Source organism: Gobio gobio, assembly GCF_949357685.1.
Source record: "Gobio gobio genome assembly, chromosome: 15".
Taxonomy (NCBI): domain Eukaryota; kingdom Metazoa; phylum Chordata; class Actinopteri; order Cypriniformes; family Gobionidae; genus Gobio; species Gobio gobio.
Window position 1 is genome coordinate 18,285,346 of NC_137108.1, and position 21,292 is coordinate 18,306,637.

Genomic DNA, 21,292 nt, shown 5'->3' on the forward strand with positions numbered 1-21,292 from the left:
GCAGGAGATTGGGGCGGGCCTTGTTCTCATGCTCAGGCAAGAGATGACATCATGTGAATCATGTGAGTCAGCAGGGTTAGTCCTCAAATCGCCGCTGATATTTTCCCATCAAATTGCATTTAAGGGCCTATACCTATGTTCTATAGTGACACAACCATAAAAGTTTGGTGCATGAGAAAGATTTTCTTATTTTGAACACAAAACACGTGGATACTGCATATTATGAAGTTATCCGAAGACAACTCTCTCCAGAAGTCTGCATTTATTGGACTGGTGCGACTGGTAAAATGTGTCAATTCAGTGTGTGTGTTTGTGATGGATAAACTACTGTCACATTTTGCTAACAAAGCAGAATCGTTACCTGTCAGACAGGTAGAAGCTGAAGCGTTTCTCCGGGTCAAAACAGGTTCTTTTTCTTTTGAGGCATGCCCCACCCCTTGTGAAATGTCCCATGAAGTGTGATGAGGATGCGGATCAAGTAGAACTGAGTGTTTGTTTGTTGTTTTATTCATGACAGAACAAGACAAGCAATTACAGAAAACAGACTGCTAATAAATGTACTTTTATTTGCCCCCCTCTCTCTAAACATCTTAAATTGGTGAAAATTATGAAATATTGTTGTGCACTCAGGTGTCAGTTTCGGTTCCCATGACTGACAACAGTAGGTCATTAGATTTCACCTCACTTCGAGTCTTGTTGAAGCCTGCTCACCTGTGATGTGTCACGAACACATTAGCACTTACATCTGAGTTTCTTCTAGTGTTTTTTTTTTTACTGGTTTTCACATTAAAAGCACACACGGTACTATAGGAGCTGAGCCCAGGCCGACCAAATCCCAGATCCCCCGATCCAGGCAAAGAAAGAGCACATTGGAAGCCTTTAAAACAGAGCCACACCTGTTAGTCTAACAGACACTTTTATTTGCAGCCCTAACAAACAAATAGAAGTCTGCTGGTCAACAATAGCTGTATTTGGATAAGCTCAGACAGAGGGATAAATGTGAACAAACATTCCCTTTCCCAACAAGAACAAGTCAATGGAAACAGAAGTCATATTTCATTATAGCCTACATATAGACTGCTCTGCCACCTGTCAGTATTATGTACAGTGCAGATACAATCTCGCTCCTAGCCGAGCTTCTCCAATCATTCGTCTTCTTTTATCTTTTCAACATTTAGAGGTTTAACCAACGTTGAAAAATTCGCCATAAAAACGCCTCTCGAGTGAAATGTCATTGCGCAATTATGAAAAATTCCCACGAACACAATTGGATTTTCTATTTCAGATGCATGTTTTAACAGTATAACGTCGTGCAGGTATTGCTGCCACGCCTTCTTTCTACCATACAGCCAATCGCCATCTCCGAATCAAAGCAGCCGCGTGTGGATTGGCCGGTTCGTTCCCTCCTCCAGGTAATGAGAGCGCACCTTTGCTTGCTCACAATAACAGTCACCTTGAGACTTCCTAGAATTAACACAATTTACCGCTTGATCCTGAATGTTTGGCTGCTCTCCTTTGTGCGGAACAGACGGAGGATGCTGTAATGAGAGTCGGATGCGAGAAGTTGTTTGACCTGTAGTCCGAGTTTTCATTCAGCCGTTCCCTGCGACTCACCTGCCACATCTTCACCGACCTGAAAGTCCAGTTTCACCGTGGGAGCCCCGCACTGCACATGGCTCAGGAGGAGAAGTAAGTCGCCAGTGTAAACACTTATACTATCTATAAGAAATTGCAAGCTTAAGTACATTATATAGCGACAAGTTTTTTAGACTGGGAGATTTCGTGACGTCTTGTATCTTCGTGTGTGACGTCATGTCATCGTAGCAGGTTGTTTTGTTTGATAAGTTGCTAAGTACATGTTTTGTTTCAGAATGCTTTGATCCAATGGGTATTTTATTACATTACTTAAAGTATAACCTAAAAAGAAAAATGAAAAGGCCCAAAAATAGAACCCTGAGGAACTCCCACTATATTGTATTATTATTATATCTCTGTTATCACTCTAGCTTGTAATGTAGACACATGCATTTAAAATATGTATTGTAACGAGTGCTATACAAATAAATGTGAATTGAATTATTATTAGAAATATGTTTAATTAATTCATTATATAAATATATGTTATTATATATTTATTTAGATGATTACCAGTGTATGGGCGATATACATTGCAACAAGACAGAACAAGTGTGACAGATTGATGGTTTTTTCTCTTCCTGTTCTGTTTGTGTTTGTTTGCTGTAGAACAACTGTAACGGTGGGTCGGGGCAGGTGGCTTATTTTAGCTAACATCCTTGTACAGCCCCTCCCATGCAACCCTTTCCTCACTGTAGTATCAATATCCAGCAGGATATAGTCCATTGTCCCTCAGAAAAAAAAGCAGTTGTGTGGAAAATGTAAAAGGATAGTGCTGGGAATTGCAGTTGTGTGCTCCAGCCCTTTGTAAATTTCATGAACCCTAAGGTATAGAGAGAGGTGGTATTATTGGGATCAAGCCTGTCGTCCATTTATTTATTTATTATTTTGTCTATGCTTCAGATTGTTTGATATATATCTTCAATCTCGTGTGTGTGTGTGTGTGTATATTGATCATCATACTTGTATCTAGACCCTTTTATGTGCCCTCTTTTTAAAATACTGTGCCTGTATTTTACAGCAAGCGTCTGGTGGTCGTGGTCCCTAATGAGATGAACATTCCATCACGCCGTGCCTTCACGAGTGAAGATGAGGCATGGAAATCTTACTTGGAGAATCCACTGACCGCTGCCACCAAGGCCATGATGAGCATTAATGGAGATGAGGATAGTGTGGCCGCCCTGGGAATCCTTTATGATTACTATAAGGTCAGAGGTCATCTCTAACGCACTACAGTTAAAGGGATATTTCACCCAAAAATATACATTTGCTGTTGATCTACTCACCCTCAGGCCAGCCAAGAAGTAGGTGACTTCTTTTTCTTCAGTAGAACAGGAAAGAAGGTTTTTAGCTGAAGCCGTGGTTCTTGCTGATTCATATAATGGAAGTTAATGGGTGCCGTCACTTTGAGATTTAAAAAAACATATGCAGACAAAACAAAATGAATACCCGTGGCTCCTGACGATACATTGCAGTCTTAAGAAGTGAAATGATCGGCCTATGCAAGAAACTAAACATTATTTACAAAATTTTTACCTCAGAGCGCGTTCACGAGAGTCTGCAGCGCGAGCTTCCTGTCGTGTAATGACGTATGTGCGGGAGTGACCTCACGCGTGAGCTGACGCGGAGTAAAATATTTAACGTTGTCTAGTGTTACATCGAAATCGTCAGCCAGTACTTTTAAACCGCTTTAGATGTTCATATTGCTGGTGAACACGCACCACGGTTTTATCTAAAAAAATCTTCTTTACTGTTCTACTGAAGAAGAAAAGTCACCTAAATCTGGGATGGAGTAAATTAAAGGACAACTCCGGTGAAAAATGAACCTTGGGGTAATTAACACATGGTTACCGAGTAGATCGTTCTGTGGGATGCGTTTTCATGAAAATCGAATGTAAAGAGTTTTATCTCTAAAAACAGATTAGCTTATAACGCTAGTATATGGGGCATAGAATAAGTCAAATTAAATTGCTAATACCACTAACAAGGCTCAAGATAGCCTCACACTAACACGGTAGCATAATGAGGGTCCCTACATGCAAACCAAAGCATTGAGAACTTTGTAAGTGTACAAACAGTTTAATAAGAAGATACTTTATAAAGACTGTACATTACGCGTATACAGACAGGAGCCATCTTGGAAAAGTCGAGCCACGAGCGCTGTGCTAAGTGACTTGGAATCTCCTATGGTCCGTTGTTTCCGGAAGAAAGCACTGAACGCAACAGAGAAAATAAATAAATAAAAATAATTTAAAAAAAAAACTGAACGCAACAGAGACTAGTGCTTCCAAAGGATACACACTAAAGAGATGGCGGATTATTCAACCGTGGCTCGACTTGTCGAGACTGTTTTCCAAGATGGCTCCTGTCTGTATACGCGTAATGTACTGTCTGTATAAAGTATCTTCTTATTAAACTGTTTGTACACTTACAAAGTTCTCAATGCTTGGGTTTGCATGTAGGGACCCTCATTATGCTATCGTGTTAGTGTGAGGCTATTTTGAGCCTTGTTAGTGGTATTAACTAGCGATTTAATTTGTCTTATTCTATGCGCCATATACTAGCGTTATAAGCTAATCTGTTTTTAGAGATCAAACTCTTTACATTCGATTTTCATGAAAACGCATCCCAGAGAACGATCTACTCGGTAACCATGTGTTAATTACCCCTAGGTTCATTTTTCACCGGAGTTGTCCTTTAACAGCAAATTAGCATAAGCTGTTCCTTTAAGAAGGAAATGAATGTGCCTGTTAGGGGTGTAAATATTTGAAGACATTTTATCTGGAAGTTATTATACCATCTCGTTTTCCTTTAGGTTCCTAAAGAGAAGAGGCTCCTACCAGTACCCAAACTTCCAGAAGATCATGAGAAGAGGTCGGTCAAACACACAGGCATAGCATAAGAGTTTGAGTCAAAGGTTGAACTGAAATGAACTTGGTGATCTATGTTGTCCAGCATGAGTTGAGAATGACCCAAACACCATCTTGTGCTTTGGTAGTAGCAACTAAATAATTTGCTTGCATTTTATTGATATCATTATATCTTATGTATTCCTTCATTTTAGGCCATTAATTTAATTGTTTTAATTTTTACCTTTATTTCCAGGTATAAATGGAAAAAAAAAAATCTATGTTCCGACTGGAATAACTTGGACTAACCCCTTTGATTTCTGACCTCTTTCTTTCAGTCGGATCGGTCAAGATGGTTTTGAGTCCACAGAGAATCGTATACATGTCCTGAAGTCACGTCCAGTCAACCTGTCCTTGAATACGGACATGCACAGTGCAGAAAGTAAGCAGGATATGTTCGATACAATGCCGGTTGAGGAGGGTGTTGTGGCCACTGTGAAGGCCGAGGTTTATGCTCAGTCATTCTCCAACCATCACCAGCATCAGGGGCTTCAGTATCAGCGCATGCACTACCACTCGGCTCTACAGGATTCAGCGAGCGCCAGCCACGACGGATACATGAAGGATGAACAGTGTAGTACACCAGATAGTAGCACCTATGAGGACTCCTACCCTGAGGAGACTATGGTGAGGTTTCTGGCAGTTTATGACAATCACTGCTAATGGTAGCTACAGGCCATTATACATCTCAGGAATCATATGTAATGCAGTTTCTTCAGTACGTTCACGCATCTGTCATATACTGTTTTTCAGAAGTACAGAGTGCCCACCACAGTAGTGGCGGAAAATTTCAGCCAGGAACATCCACGAGTGTAAGTACAGCAAACCTTAATCCTAAACCTTAATCCAAGGCTGCATTTATTTGCTTAAAATACAGTAAAAACAGTAATATTGTGAATTTAAAATATCTGTCTTTATTTTAATATATTTTAAAATGTAATTTATTCCTGTGATGGCAAAGTTGAATTTTCAGTGTCTTCAGTGTCACGTGATCTTTCAGATTTGGTGATCATAGTGAAAACAGTTGTTCTGCTTAATAGTATTGTGAGTGTGACACATTCTTTCAGGATTCTTTGATGATTAGAAAGTTCAAAGGAACATTTATTTGCAATAAAATGTTGCAACAACGTAACATTGTAACAACGTAAAAGTCTATACTGTCACTTTTGATCAATACATCTTTGATTTTTTTTTTTGCTGAATCCATTTATATTATAGATATACATTCTCTGCAAAAGTACATTTGAGTACATGATGGATTTCTGTATTAGAGTCATGAACAAAAATTCAAAATCAGGAACTGTTCCTCTGTAGACTCTCTGTTATTATTGCATTTTCTTGTAAACCTGCTTGAAAAGAGCGATGCATCATTTAGACAACGGATAGTACATTGAATAGTTGCATTGAATCCTTGAACAGGGAGAGACTCTGAACGTTTGAATTGTGAACGAATCATGAACTGTTTGAACTGAGTCCCTGAATCTTTGAACAGTGAGAGACTCTGAACGTTTGAATTGTGGAACGAATCATTAGCTGTTTGAACTGAGTCATTGAATCATTGAACCGTGAAAAAGACTCTGAACGTTTGAATTGTTGAACGAATCATGAACTGTTTGAACTGAGTCACTGAATCCTTGAACCGTGAAAAAGACTCTGAACGTTTGAATTGTTGAACGAATCATGAACTGTCCTGGAGTGTTTGAACTGTATAAATTGAATCAATGCGTGTTTGAACTGTTTTACAACTGAGATCTCATTGAATTTGAAACACTTCCATTATACCCGTTTTGTTGTATAGCCTACTTTTTAATGGTCATTAATCTTGGTCTGAATGAATCAGGTTTAGGAGAGGTACCTCTAGAAACGTGTTAGCGTATTTAAAGCATTTGAAGTCAATTGGTTATTTGAAATGATTTTTTGTTGTTGTTGTTTTTTTCTATATTGTGTTTGGGTGTGATGGGATAAGAGTGAAATGAATACAAAACACTCACTGTAATGAAAATTGGTTTATTGTTGCCTGCTAGTTTGTTACTTTAGCTCAAAAGAGTTCATATGTTAAGGAATGACACACAGAATCCTATGTAGGGTTGACATTAATATTATAATTTTTTTACTTATAACTTGGCACCCCAAAACCCAGTCAATACGCTACATAAAAAATCTGGTTATTGATAATAAATGATAATATATTAAATATTTATATGATGAAGCCAATATATTGGCTATTAGATATCTATATACATTTTGTAAGGCTGATTACAAAACAGTGCCCACCTATAATAAAACAACTGCAGAAATCTCTCTTTTCCCACAATTATTTAACAAATGTAGGACTGCTATGTCCAAAAAGATGTAAGTGTGTCATGGAAAATGGAAGTAATGTGGGGTTCGGTGATCATTTGTCTGATTTACAGCCATAAATATATTTATATATGACTTTCTAAAATATTGAATGTAAATCATATAGCAAATTGACTTGTGCCAAAAAGACTTGCTTTTCTTGTGTCGGTCGTCTAGCGTTGAGCTGTTTTTTTTCACACAAATAAGGACAAATAATGTGTTTTTTCTTTCAAAAATGTTTCTATTCACACAAAATTTGTCCCATCCTCTCCTATAGAGATATGTTCCAGTACAATATAGAAGCGAGTCGTTCTGTCCGCGAGAAGGCCGGCGATGGGCCCATGATCTATCTGAACAAAGGCCAGTTCTACGGCATTACTCTCCGTGAGACCGGGGCCAACAAGGGCCTTCGTCATCCCATCAGTAAAGTGCGGGTGAGTTCTGCTGTTACCATGACAAGCCCTGTACCATATTTGATATTAAGGAATACCAGAACCATTGTAATGTAACTCTTGTCTCTCTCAGAGTGTAGTGATGGTGGTGTTTGGACAGGAGAAGTGTCGAGATGAGCAGCTAAAACACTGGAACTACTGGCACAACCGTCAGCACACGGCCAAACAGAGAGTCCTTGACATAGGTGAGATTCTGCTTGATGTATATCTTTTACATATGTCCCCTTATGCTATTGTAAAGGTTTTTAACTTTGTTTTGGAGGTCTCCTACGATACATTTACATCAGGGGTGTCCAGTCCTGCTCCTGGAGGGCCACTGTCCTGCAAAGTTTAGCTCCAGCCCCAGTTAAACACACCTGAACCAGCTGATCAAAGTCTTAGTAGGCATACAGTACTAGAATCTTCAAGACAGGTGTGTTGAGGCAAGTTGGAGCCCAACTGTGCAGGACAGTGGCCCTCCAGGACCGAATTTGGACACCCCTGGCTTACATGCATCCAAGGTCAAAAAACACTTTGAACATGCACGGTTTTTGGCTAATTTCCTCCAAATCTCATGGGCAAAAATGTCCATTGCTCAATCTGTGGAGCTGAGACACGAGATAAGTCTTGTTGTCTGAAAAAGGTATCAAAATTAAGTGACTTTATGCTTAAAACAAGAAAAATATCTGCCAATGCGGTAAGAAAAATAAAGTGGTTTTCCCTTTAAATTAAGTTTATTTTTCATACCTCTATGTGTTATACATAGTCACTTAATTTTGAGCAATTCAGAAAACAAGACGGAATATTTTAAAGGGATAGTTCACCCCAAAATGAAAATTCTGACATCATTTACTCACCCTCATGTTGTTGTATGAGTTCCTTTCTTCTGTTGAACACAAAAGAAGATATTATAAAGAGTGTTGGTTACCAGACAGTTGACCGTAGCCATTGACTCCCATAGTATTTTTTTTCTTACAATGGAAGCCAATGGCTACCGTCAACTGTTTGATTACCAACATTCTACAAAATATGTTCTTTGTGTTCAACAGAACAAAGAAACTCATACAGGTTTGGAGCAGCTTGAGGGAATTTTTGGGTGAACTATCTCTTTAAGTAATTTTGCTTGTCAGCTTGATTTAAGGATGTTCAGATATTTGTACTGAAACGAGATGGAAATACTGAGGAAGGAAACATTCTTTTGCGGTGTGCAAAATTCCTGATTGTGTGGATTCCTATAAAAATTTTCAACTGCAATTGCAATTATTGCAGAACAACTATTAATATGACCGTACCTGAAAAATTATACCTACCCAGTGTTTCGGGGTGTGTCTTTGTATGTGTGCATCATTACAGTCTATTCTTTTTTCCCTCTTTTATTCTCTGTGTCTGCATCTCTGGGATAACCGGAGTCCCCTTCCTTTGTTCATCCTTTTCTCCATTCACTTTATTTGAGGTGTATCCTAAAAAAGGGTCTGCAACTTTAGCACAATGCTTAGGGCAAAGTATTCCATCATAACTCCCAGTTGGGAAATGTAAGGACAATGAGGGGTCAGGTTAAAGGAAGGGGGGTTTTGACACCTGGGGGGGCACTGTGATGGTCTTCTCCGTGGCAGCTGGCAACCTGACGTGGTTTGGGCATGATTTTGGAAGAATGAAACCCGATCTGCTGATCCTGATGTTGTCCTGATTTGAATAACAGTATCCAGGGATTTTTCATAGTGCCTGAGGCTGAAGATCAGGATTTGAATAGGAGCGTTAACCGTTTAGGGGGGGAGGTTGAATCCTTAGACAAATGGGGGCTTGGGAAAGGGTCCTGCTCTTTTGTAAACGGAAGGCTTGAGTAACATCTGCCGTACATTTAAGCGGAGTTGTATTTACACAGCAGGCAGGTACCATGTCATAGTTGTGAAGCGTGTAATAGAACGCCTAAGCGTCTAAGGTCAAAGTTTGAATCTTAAATGACTCTGAATATAACCTGAAGTGCACAAATTTGTTTGCAACTTTGCATATTATATACATATTTTACTCAGGGCAAAACATGAAAATGCTTTCTCACATTTATCTGGTCTTCATGTTGTTTAAAAATACAGCGAGGTGCAAAAGTCTTTGTGAAAATGTAGCATTTTGTATTTAATATTAATAATATCAGCATAACAATCTGAGTGACAAGTTGAACGTGTAAATTGGCATGAATGTCCTTTATATAGTATTTGGTGTGTCCACAGTTTGCTTTAATTTGAGCAGAACTCAAGCCGGCAAAACCTGATGATAACGTTCTCCATGATTTGAGATTGTTTCAATGAACTGGACTTTTGCACAACTGAGTTCAAATGGTCACAAACTTGATTAGAGACTTGATGATGTAGAATAAAACATGTTAATACTATATAATGTATAAAAACTATAATAATGTAAAATAATACTAAATATTTATGTACATCATGTAATTTCTTGTTTTTTAAAAAAACATAATAAAATAAATAAAATCAGTATAAATTCTAAATTTTAAAATGATTCAAATCTAAATATAATTAGATAAATCTATACTATACTTATACTAATTTTATTTATACTATACTTATTGTAGTCATTTTATTCAATTTATTATTATTTTTTCTAAATAAGATCTTGAATCCCAGATTTAGCTCGTCTGTTTGATCTGACCACACGGGCCAGCCTTCGCACCCCACGTGCATCAATGAGCCTTGACCCTGTCGCCGGTTCACCACTGTTTCTTTCTTACCACTTTTGATAGATACTGACCACTGCAGACCGGGAACACCCCATAAGAGCTGCAGTTTTGGAGATGCTCTGACCCAGTCGTCTAACCATCACAATTTCGCCCTTTTCAAACTCGCTCAAATCCTTACACTTGCCTATTTTTCCTGCTTCTAACACATCAACTTTGAGGACAAAATGTTCACTTGCTGCCTAATATATCCCACCCACTAACAGGTGCCGTGATGAAGAGTGTTATTCACTTCACCTGTGTGTGTAATTTAAAACATGAAAAATAATCAATAAATTATTGAGTGATTTACTGCCATTGCGCTTATTTAGATGAATAAAAATAATAAACAATGCACAGATTTTTTTTAAAAATTTTTTTATGTGGCCTAAGACATTTGAACCCTATACACAAGGCCTTAAATGAATAAATTAAGATTACAAATGAAAATGATTACTAATTCTCAACTAATTTCCACCCCTCAGCTGACTATAAAGAGAGCTTTAACACCATTGGCAACATTGAGGAAATCGCATACAATGCTGTGTCCTTCACCTGGGACGTCAATGAAGAGGCAAAGGTGAGACTTCAGTTTCGATTCCCAGAGTGTGTACCTGGATGTTAAGATAGCTGTGTGTGGATCAAGCTGGAGTTGTTTGATAACAACCGCTCAGGCCTGAGGAGATTACAACCTCCTTCTCCTCCTCTTCCCTGCAGCATGCTATTCACTGTCAGGATTTTTCCTTTTTAGCTCCAGTGCTTAACAAGCTTATTTTAAGTGCGCACTTAAGGGAGGAGGTCCACCCATTGCTCGTCAATATTTGTCTTTTAAAATCGGGCTTTTGAAGTAGCCCGATATGTAATTATAATAGAAGACGAAAGTTTCTTGATTCAGATAATGTGTGAATATGGCGTTTCCTAAAAAACCATTGATAAAGTTGGCAAGAATATAAACATCTACATGCCTTTCATTTTCACAAGAGCCAACTGATGATGATTTAATAGCGTAGAAGGATGTTGTAAGATTTCAGTGATACTTGCACCCACATGCACATTCACACAGAAAGACAGAGCCCACACTAGAAAGATTTGTTGTGAAAGATTTGTCCGTGTAAGCGTTTGCTAACGGATTCCTGTCAGAATTGATCACGTGGCCCTGAGAAAGCGACTGGTTCTCATAACATTGAACAACAAGCTCCTCTATGAAACAACAGCTACAGGCACAGACATGAAAGGACGGGAGACCGTCAGTGGGAAACTATTTTCACCTCGGGCTGAAAGATTCGCCAGCTTTCATCTCTCAACAGTCGTTTTTCCAGTGTCTCTTGATGTATTGGCATAAAACAGGTTACAGTTGGGAATATTTTAAATCAATTTTGTTTTGCGTACTATTTGAATAAACCGCAGAGAGGGTCACAATGAAGTTATGTGGTTTGGTTTAGTTGCCATTTAGAGATTTTATTTGAAGATTTATAATTCAACGGAAGATTGATTATTCCATATAAAAGGTCACAACTGAATAGATGTAAAGCTGGATAGATGTGGGGGTCTTATGTAGATTAAAGACGCTTGTACTAGAAAGATTTTTAAAGGAAAACTGACATTTTTCTGCATTCTGGCAGGCAATCCCATAATCCCTTTTTTATTCAGGACCAGTCTATTAATCAGACAGTTTGTAAAGCATGAAGTTGAGGTGTGTAATTTCACTAACACCTCTAACATGTTTCCCAAACTCTCACTTTGTCTCCCATTGGCCAAACAGATAGTCCTGTCCCCTACAATTGTGCCATTGGTTGAACCAATAACGCTAGTACTGGACTGTTGCAGCACGTATTTACAGCTTTTATAAGCATTGTACACATGCTCGAAAGATGCTTTGTTAAGTTAAAAATGCATTTTTCCATTCCATTGCACTGCTTTTGAAATGTTTTTTTTTTTTTTGTAAATATTTGCAAGGTGGGCATATTGTCTAGCACTACAAAAGAAGTTTTAAAAACACAAAAATGCAAGGTCTTGAGACGTTTTTAAGTTAAACTCCTCCCACACTTTTAGAAGGCCATGCCTTACTGCGTCGTTTTCTAGTTTTTAAATGTAAAAACATGTTCTGTGTGAACGGTCCCTTACTGCACCGTTTTTAAACATTACAATGCAAACATTCCCTTTATAGTTGAGCAGCTTGGTTTGTTAAAACTGCCCCCCTGGCTCACCTGTCATAAGATAATAAGACATGATTGCCTGATCATACTCAACCTTTTCCAAGCTCCGAAATGCATGTTTTGTCAAGCTAATCTTTGCATGCATCTTATTTTTTTCAGGTTTTCATCACGGTGAACTGTCTGAGCACAGATTTCTCCTCACAGAAGGGAGTCAAAGGTCTTCCGCTTATGATCCAGATTGACACCTACAGTTATAATAACAGGAGCAACAGACCCATCCACAGAGCCTACTCGCAGATCAAGGTCTTCTGTGACAAGGTTGGTGCTGAGTCGGTGTGTTTGTTGTCGCTCACATATTCCTGCATTTGAGTCACAGACCTCAATCATGTTATTTCCACAAGTTACACAATAAGTACCCACAGTTACAGTGGCAGTTTCATGTGTTTGCCATTGCCATTTCCTGTAGTGGCTGTAATTATGTGACTAACATGTAGTGTAGATATACAACATGATATACTAAACTTAGTGGGGTATTATTTAGTAAATTATACTGACTTTCCTTATATCTGTGTAACAACAACAAGTGTGGTATTGAGGTGTATAATAAGGATTAGGGTTCCAAACGCATTATTTACACAGTTAACATGTACTACATTCTAACTTGGGTATCATGAATTCATATATTTTTCATGCATTTGTTCATCTTGGTTAATTTAATTTTATTTATAAGTATACTTTTGTACATTGTAATATCATGTTGGTTCTTTCACTTTATCACTTTATTTTGATGTTAAAAATAATTGGTAAGTAGAAATGTACAAAACCCAAGATTTAAAAATGCTTTATTCATGTTAACTATTATTTAATGGTATTGCATACGCAGTCCTATTGCAGTGTTACCAATACATTAAATAAACCGCAGTCGTGGATAGACTACCCTATATATCATGCACTCTCCAAACCAATACTAAACTAACTTCTTTTCACTTAATAGTAAATAGTGGTGTTTTCGTTTGTGTATGTTGAACATTTTATAACACAAATAAAAATATACAAATTCTTTCCACGAGCCAAAGATGATTCCGAAAGAAAATGTGCAGAGAGTTTACCGTCATGCTGTAGCAAACGCTACTTTCACACGCATCTGACAGATAAACCACACGCTCATGTTATGTTAATGTTGTGGTTATTTCTGCAAACGGTTTGCTTCGCACATTCGGTTTAAAAGCATTAAGTTAAAGAGGGCAAACTTTATCATTCCGCTGATCTGTGCACGTACATTTTAGACGCTTGCATTATGTTCTTGCTTCGTCCATGCAATAAATTTGCTTGAGTGAGTGGCGTTTCTAGCATATTTACTTCAACTGCTCCGGTAATGTCAATGGTATGACCCATTTCAGGAGTCGCCAAAATTAACAATTAAGGTCAGAATATGAGCATAGCTCACTTACATAATCGAAATTTTGGAGATACTGATTCAACACATTATTATTAAAGGATTAGTTCACTTTAAAATGAAAATGACCCCATGATTTACTCACCCTCAAGCCATCCTAGGTGTATATGACTTTCTTCTTTCTGATGAACACAGAGTTATATTAATAAATATCCTGACCCTTCCAAGCTTTATAATGGCAGTGACGGGGTACATTGAGTTTGAAACACAAAAAATTGCATCCATCATTCATAAACGTACTCCACACAGCTCTGGGGGGTTAATAAAGGCCTTCTGAAGCAAAACGATGGGTTTTGTAAGAAAAATATCCATATTTAAAACATTATAAAGTAAAATATCTAGCTTCCGCCAGACCGCCTTCCGTATTGAAGTGTAGCACCTCTCACAGTTCAAAACGCTTACACTTTGTCCGACGTAATCGTCGCCCCAGTTAGGATATTTATTAATTAATATAACTCCGATTGTGTTCATCAGAAAGAAGAAAGTCATATACACCTAGGATGGCTTGAGGGTGAGTAAATCATGGGGTCATTTTCATTTTAAAGTGAACTACTCCTTTAAGCTCTTTTAATGCAAGAGCCTTGTAGTTTGAAAAGTACCTGGTAAAAAAGCCAGCTTGTCCTCGTTGCTCTGGCAGCCCTGAAATATAATAATAGACGGTATGATCACACAAACTCATCTCTTCTGTACAGGGAGCTGAACGAAAAATTCGGGACGAGGAGAAAAAGCAGCTCCGGAAGAAGGTCAAAGGTCAGACTGTCGGCCATGGTCATGATGGTGAGAGTTCTGTCAGTCAACCAAACATTAATTTATACAAACCTGAACATGTGGTGCCATTATCCTTAGAAGCTGTTTTAATGAATCATACGTTTTACATGGATGATGGATAAAATGGCGGAGAACTAGAATAAGAATTGGCATTTAGTTTGGATGAGTCGTGGTTATAAAGCTCCCTAGGAATGGATATGTGAAATCAATTGGCTGTGGAAGTTACATTGAAACAACCAATCAGAACGCAAATAGAGTTCCATGGCTGAACTATTCATATAGTCGTCACATATTAGGTAAAAACCTGTAGGGCAAACGTCTTTTTTTTTTCTTATTCTTATTCTTCACAAAATGTCTATGACCTTTTTTTTGTCCGCGGTGTCTCTTGAATATATGTTTATATAATTTTATAAAACTTGCTGATTTTGTCAGCATTTTAGTCATTGCTTTTGTTTCACCCTCTTAGGCAAGAGAGGAAGTTTTGCCAATTTAACTCAAAAGAGGCCAGACATTTCCCTTTTCAAAACTATGACAGACCTGGAGTCCCAGCCTGTCCTCTTCATCCCCGATGTCCATTTGAACAACCTCCAGAGAGCCGGTCAGGTATGGGGGAATGACCAATGCAGTTCTTAAAGTGATTTTAAAGTTGTTTCAGGACTGAATTGTTGGGTATTGATGTGGAATGCTCAGAAGTCGTTTTTAAGGTGTAGTCTTTAATTAGATCATAGGGACTTTTTGAAAGCAATGTCATTATTATGTAGAGCATGTGCAGTTTTAGTCTCTATAATGTTTTGTGCTCTCTTTGTCTATAGGTGTTCAGTTTTGGTGTTGAAGAAATGGAGAGTGATGGGTCAGCGTGAGTACTGTTGAATGTCTTGTTTTAATCTAATTGTATTGTTTTTTTAGGCTTTACCACACTGGTTATCTGCAGATTTTTTTTTTTAAATGTATCATAATGGAGGATAAATATTGGCCAATTTTTAATTTTTCCCTATTTTTGTAATTTGATTAACTTTGCTGTCATGCAACTTAAATCAATAAAAAAGCACTAAGAACAATGTTAAATGCAATCTGTAGCAACTCTCTAAATGTAAATAATAATGTTTTGAGGCCTAAGATTGCTTAATGACTTGTTTTGGTTGTTTATATATACAGCTGCAAATAAGTATTTGAACACCTGTCTATCAGCTAGAATTCTGACCCTCAAAGACCTGTTAGTCTGCCTTTAAAATGTCCACCTCCACTCCATTTATTATCCTAAATTAGATGCACCTGTTTGAGGTCGTTAGCTGCATAAAGACACCTGTCCACCCCATACAATCAGTAATAATCCAACTACTAACATGGCCAAGACCAAAGAGCTTTCCAAAGACACTAGAGACAAAATTGTACACCTCCACAAGGCTGGAAAGGGCTACGGGGAAATTGCCAAGCAGCTTGGTGAAAAAAGGTCCACTGTTGGAGCAATCATTAGAAAATGGAAGAAGCTAAACATGACTGTCAATCTCCCTCGGACCGGGGCTCCATGCAAGATCCTACCTCGTGGGGTCTCAATGATCCTAAGAAAGGTGAGAAATCAGCCCAGAACTACACGGGAGGAGCTGGTCAATGACCTGAAAAGAGCTGGGACCCCCGTTTCCAAGGTTACTGTTGGTAATACACTAAGACGTCATGGTTTGAAATCATGCATGGCACGGAAGGTTCCCCTGCTTAAACCAGCACATGTCCAGGCCCGTCTTAAGTTTTGCCAATGACCATTTGGATGATCCAGAGGAGTCATGGGAGAAAGTCATGTGGTCAGATGAGACCAAAATAGAACTTTTTGGTCATAATTCCACTAAACGTGTTTGGAGCAAGCCTGTAGTGCTCCTGTCAGAAACTGAAGCTTCCGAGCCTCGATCGCCCCCCGGTGGCTGGTCCCAGTATAGCTCCAAAACCCCACCTCTCCATGTATTTGAATGGACGCGAGACACACTAAACAATTCAATTACACTTCAAATAATTGTTTCCTAAAGATGGTTTCTGTCATTTTAGGCAGTTTTTATTATGATGATAACCCTAACCCTAACCCTAACATGGGACAGGGCGACTGCACTGTATTAAGAAGAGGATGACCGGGGCCATGTATTGCGAGATTTTGGGGAACAACCTCCTTCCCTCAGTTAGAGCATTGAAGATTGGTCGAGGCTGGGTCTTCCAACATGACAATGACCCGAAGCACACAGCCAGCATAACCAAGGAGTGTCTCTGTAAGAAGCATATCAAGGTTCTGCCGTGGCCTAGCCAGTCTCCAGACCTAAACCTAATAGAGAATCTTTGGAGGGAGCTCAAACTCCGTGTTTCTCAGTGACAGGCCAGAAACCTGACTAATTTAGAGAAGATCTGTGTGGAGGAGTGGGCCAAAATCCCTCCTGCAGTGTGTGCAAACCTGGTGAAAAACTACAGGAAACGTTTGACCTCTGTAATTGCAAACAAAGGCTACTGTACCAAATATTAACATTGATTTTCTCAGGTGTTCAAATACTTATTTGCAGCTGTATCATACAAATAAATAGTTAAAAAATCATACATTGTGATTTCTGGATTTTTTTTTTTTTAGATTATGTCTCTCACAGTGGACATGCACCTACAATGACAATTTCAGACCCCTCCATGATTTCTAAGTGGGAGAACTTGCACAATAGCAGGGTGTTCAAATACTTATTTTCCTCACTGTATATATATATTTAGGCAAAATAGTGTAAAATTATCAGTTACTTCTTATTAGTGTTTGGCCATAACATTAAAATAATAGATTGTGCATCCCTATTTGTATTATTTATTTTATAAATATGCATTATTATCAGACCAGTGAAATCAATTTCTTGCTGTAATAATTGTAACATTGAAAAAAGTATAAAATCATATATATATCATCACAGAAGTATATAAAAAAAATGAATTTCTCATGCAGGCTTGCCTTGAAAAGACCGTTCCGGCCAGAGAATGATGTTTCTCCACCCGCCAAATGCAACAGAGAGGACAAGAGAGGTATGAATTACTGCATATGTGTGGGATTTACATGTCAAGGCAACAGAATATGTCCCATTCTTCTATATTAATGCTTTTTGATATTCGTTTATAATCATATCTGGACATAATGTTTCTGCAGTCCTGCTGTACGTAAGGAGAGAAACTGATGAGGTTTTTGATGCACTGATGCTGAGGTCTCCAACACTGAAAAGTTTACTTGAGGCAGTAAGTACAGTGTCACGCAGCACATGGAATTTACACCTTGATTCTTAAAGGCTTTTCAAAAATGAAAATTCTGTCATTAATTACTCGCCCTCATGTCGTTCCAAACCTGTAAGACCTTCGTTCATCTTTGGAACACAAATGAGGATCTTTTTGATTAAATCCGAGAGCTCTCTGACCTCTCCATAGACAGCAATGCAACTGACACTTTAAAAAGATTATAAAGAGATCGTAAAACTAATCCATATGAATTGAGTGGTTTAGTCCACATTTTCTGAAGAGACTTGATCGCTTTATATGATAAGCAGAATTCATTTAGTCTTTTATTCACATATAAACATTGATCAGTGAATAGAAACAGAAGATCAACCGAACCTGCTTGACGTGCAAGAGCAAACCTCATTGGTTCTTGCGGAAGATCAAATGTGCTGTGTAACATGAGAATAAACCTCATTAGTTCTTGCAGAAGCTCAAATGTGCTGCGTAACACGAGAATGAACCTCATTGGTTCTTGCTGAAGCTCAAATGTGTTGCGTAACACTCGAGAATGAGCCTCATTGGTTCTTGTAGAAGCTCAAATGTGCTGCGTAACACGAGATTGAACCTCATTGGTTCTTGCTGAAGCTCAAACGTACTGCGTAACACTCGAGAATTAACCTCATTGGTTCTTGCAGAAGCTCAAATGTGCTGCGTAACACGAGATTGAACCTCATTGGTTATTGTGGAAGCTCAAACGTACTGCGTAACACTCGAGAATTAACCTCATTGGTTCTTGCAGAAGCTCAAATGTGCTGCGTAACACGAGAATGAACCTCATTGGTTCTTGCTGAAGCTCAAATGTGCTGCGTAACACGAGATTGAACCTCATTGGTTCTTGCAGAAGCTCAAATGTGCTGCGTAACACGAGAATGAACCTCATTGGTTCTTGCTGAAGCTCAAATGTGCTGCGTAACACGAGATTGAACCTCATTGGTTCTTGCAGGAGCTCAAATGTGCTGCGTAACACGAGATTGAACCTCATTGGTTCTTGCAGAAGCTCAAATGTGCTGCGTAACACGAGAATGAACCTCATTGGTTCTTGCGGAAGCTCAAACGTGCTGCGTAACACTCAAGAATGAACCTCATTGGTTCTTGCAGGAGCTCAAATGTGCTGCGTAACACGAGATTGAACCTCATTGGTTCTTGCTGAAGCTCAAATGTGCTTCGTAACACGAGATTGAACCTCATTGGTTCTTGCTGAAGCTCAAATGTGCTGCGTAACACGAGAATGAACCTCATTGGTTCTTGCGGAAGCTCAAACGTGCTGCGTAACACTCAAGAATGAACCTCATTGGTTCTTGCAGGAGCTCAAATGTGCTGCGTAACACGAGATTGAACCTCATTGGTTCTTGCTGAAGCTCAAATGTGCTTCGTAACACGAGATTGAACCTCATTGGTTCTTGCTGAAGCTCAAATGTGCTGCGTAACACGAGATTGAACCTCATTGGTTCTTGCAAAAGCTCAAACATGCTGTGTAACACGAGAATGAACCTCATTGGTTCTTGCAGGAGCTCAAACATGATGCGTAACACAAGAATGAACCTCAAGCGAATATGCTAGAGATTCCATTTACCACAACTGATGTGTGAGTTGATCAATGTTTATATGTAAATAGAAGCCTAAATTAAATCTGTTAAATCTCTTTATGAACTTTTTAAAGCGTCACAGTGGTAGTTGCATAGCTGTCAATGGAGGGACAGAAATCTCTGATTTCACTAAAAAGATCTTCATTTGTGTTCCGAAGATAAACAAAGGTCTTACAGGTTTGGAACAACATGATAATTAAATAAGTTTTAATTATTAAATTTTTGGGGGAACTATCCCTTTAAGAGGAAGAAGGGATTAGGTATTTCACTGCATTTGGTAGCAGGTCAGATTACTTTCCATTGAATACAACAGAGTTGAAATAAGCTGCCATTCACAGAGGATTTTCTGTTTACGCTGCAAGTTAGATTTTAAGGTCTTTCTTTCTCCCCCAAAGATATCAGGCAAATATTCTATTCCTATGGAGAAGATGACTAAAATCTATAAGAAAAGCAAGAAAGGGTGAGGAAACATTTACCTAATCCATTCTCTCAACTTTTATCAGTGCTAAAATATATGTTTTTGTTTAATTTGGAATTGGTTTAATGTTCACTCTCATTCAACCCCTAGTATCCTGGTCAACATGGACGACAACATCATTGAGCACTACTGCAACGAGGACACGTTTATCCTGGCCATTGACAATCAGGTGGACTGTTTCCGGGTCACTCTTACTGAAATTTAAATGTTAGTGCCGCAATAACATCGTTCTACTGGGAGGACCTAATTGGGACCCTGAAGCAGCACACAATTCATTCTGTGCATCAACACTCCTATTTGGTTCTTCTGACCTCTGTATTAGAAGATGAAAACGTCTTCAGGAGTTGTTGACTTGGGAATGCACTTCGGTGAACCTGATGGTACAGTTTAAATTGTTTAGATAAACGTTATGGTCTGAACAACACATACAATGCTCTTCCAAAGCACTATAATATGCCAGTCAAGTTTAATGTCTTTTTTTTTCTTCTTTGTGCTGTCTCCCCCGTGTGGCCAACAGTGTGAAGCCCTAAAAAGTACCAGGCTAGCATGCATTGACTTCCTTTATCAATGCTTCCATGATATTTGAACATTAAAGAGATCTTTATCATTCGAGGAAGACATATTGTGTTGTAAATTATATCCAGAACAATGCCATGAATACACTCTACTCTTCACCTTATGTGTTGCATGGAATGCATGTATAGTTTACCCATATTCCTTATTGTGTTGTATGTTGTTTTGATGTCTTTTTAAAAACATACCTTGTACATATTTTTTATGGTTGTATTTTATCAGTTGAATAAACAAGTCCAGAGTGTCTTCACTGTTGTACGTTCACATGTAAACTATTTGCTGACCAATTGAAGTTTAGTCACTTATAAAACCTGCAGCAAGAGGGAAAACGGATATTCATTCAGCTTTGTGTACAATCCATTCTGTGCACACTGCTAACCTGTTCCTTATAGATAAAATGACTAATATCTAGAATAATGTGAAAAATAGCATGCTCCTTTATACAAAAGTATGCTTTCAAATGTAGGCTTATGTCCATAGATTGAAAGTATTAATCATGTTTTGTAGTATATAATGTTACAATATTTTAACTGTTGTTTTATTATTTGTATGAAATTTGCATGAGTGTGTACATGGTAAATATCAGTACATTTTTTTGTTTTGATAGTCTGCTTTTTCAGGAAAAACCACATTAGGCAGAAGAGAACTGAATTTAAAAGCACTAATCATGTCACATTTTAATATGCAAACACACCCTTTGACTCTTATTTGTTTCTTAGGCTTACTTGAGGTGTGTGTAAAATTATGCAGGCACTGTCTGCATCCCTGTCTGTATAGGTTCAGAGAGAACTGCTGATTCCTGTTGAAGTGTTTTCCAATAGCAAACAATATTATTAAAAGCAGCACCTGACAAGTTCCAAAACTGGTTTCTGGGGTTTTCTGAGAAACTTGAAGGTATGACCCAGAACTCTTTAGCTTCTCTTTCCCGTTTTTCTTTGTTGTTGTTGATTTCCCCCAAT

The 21,292-nt window shown here is 38.4% G+C and overlaps 1 protein-coding gene across 4 annotated transcripts; it reads left to right on the forward strand.

Annotated features, from left to right (window-relative positions):
* The first annotated feature begins 1,401 nt into the window (after positions 1–1,401).
* On the forward strand, positions 1,402–21,191 carry grhl2a (grainyhead-like transcription factor 2a). 4 transcript variants are annotated; one of them, XR_013818065.1, is made up of 16 exons: positions 1,402–1,689; positions 2,657–2,843; positions 4,451–4,509; positions 4,823–5,171; positions 5,298–5,356; positions 7,162–7,318; positions 7,410–7,521; positions 10,529–10,623; positions 12,359–12,517; positions 14,348–14,432; positions 14,890–15,026; positions 15,236–15,279; positions 17,023–17,453; positions 17,575–17,660; positions 19,678–19,742; positions 19,851–20,579. XR_013818065.1 is itself a non-coding variant. In XM_079837496.1 (16 exons), the coding sequence occupies exons 1-16, from the start codon at positions 1,673–1,675 to the stop codon at positions 19,963–19,965; spliced, it is 1,803 nt and encodes a 600-aa protein (XP_079693622.1). In that variant the 5' UTR covers positions 1,402–1,672; the 3' UTR covers positions 19,966–21,191. The 4 variants fall into 4 exon arrangements, 3 of the variants coding, with proteins under 3 accessions (XP_079693622.1, XP_079693623.1, XP_079693624.1); XM_079837496.1 differs by having other exon boundaries at positions 17,377–17,453; positions 19,851–21,191; XM_079837497.1 differs by having other exon boundaries at positions 15,236–15,273; positions 17,377–17,453; positions 19,851–20,588.
* Positions 21,192–21,292: the final 101 nt, after the last annotated feature.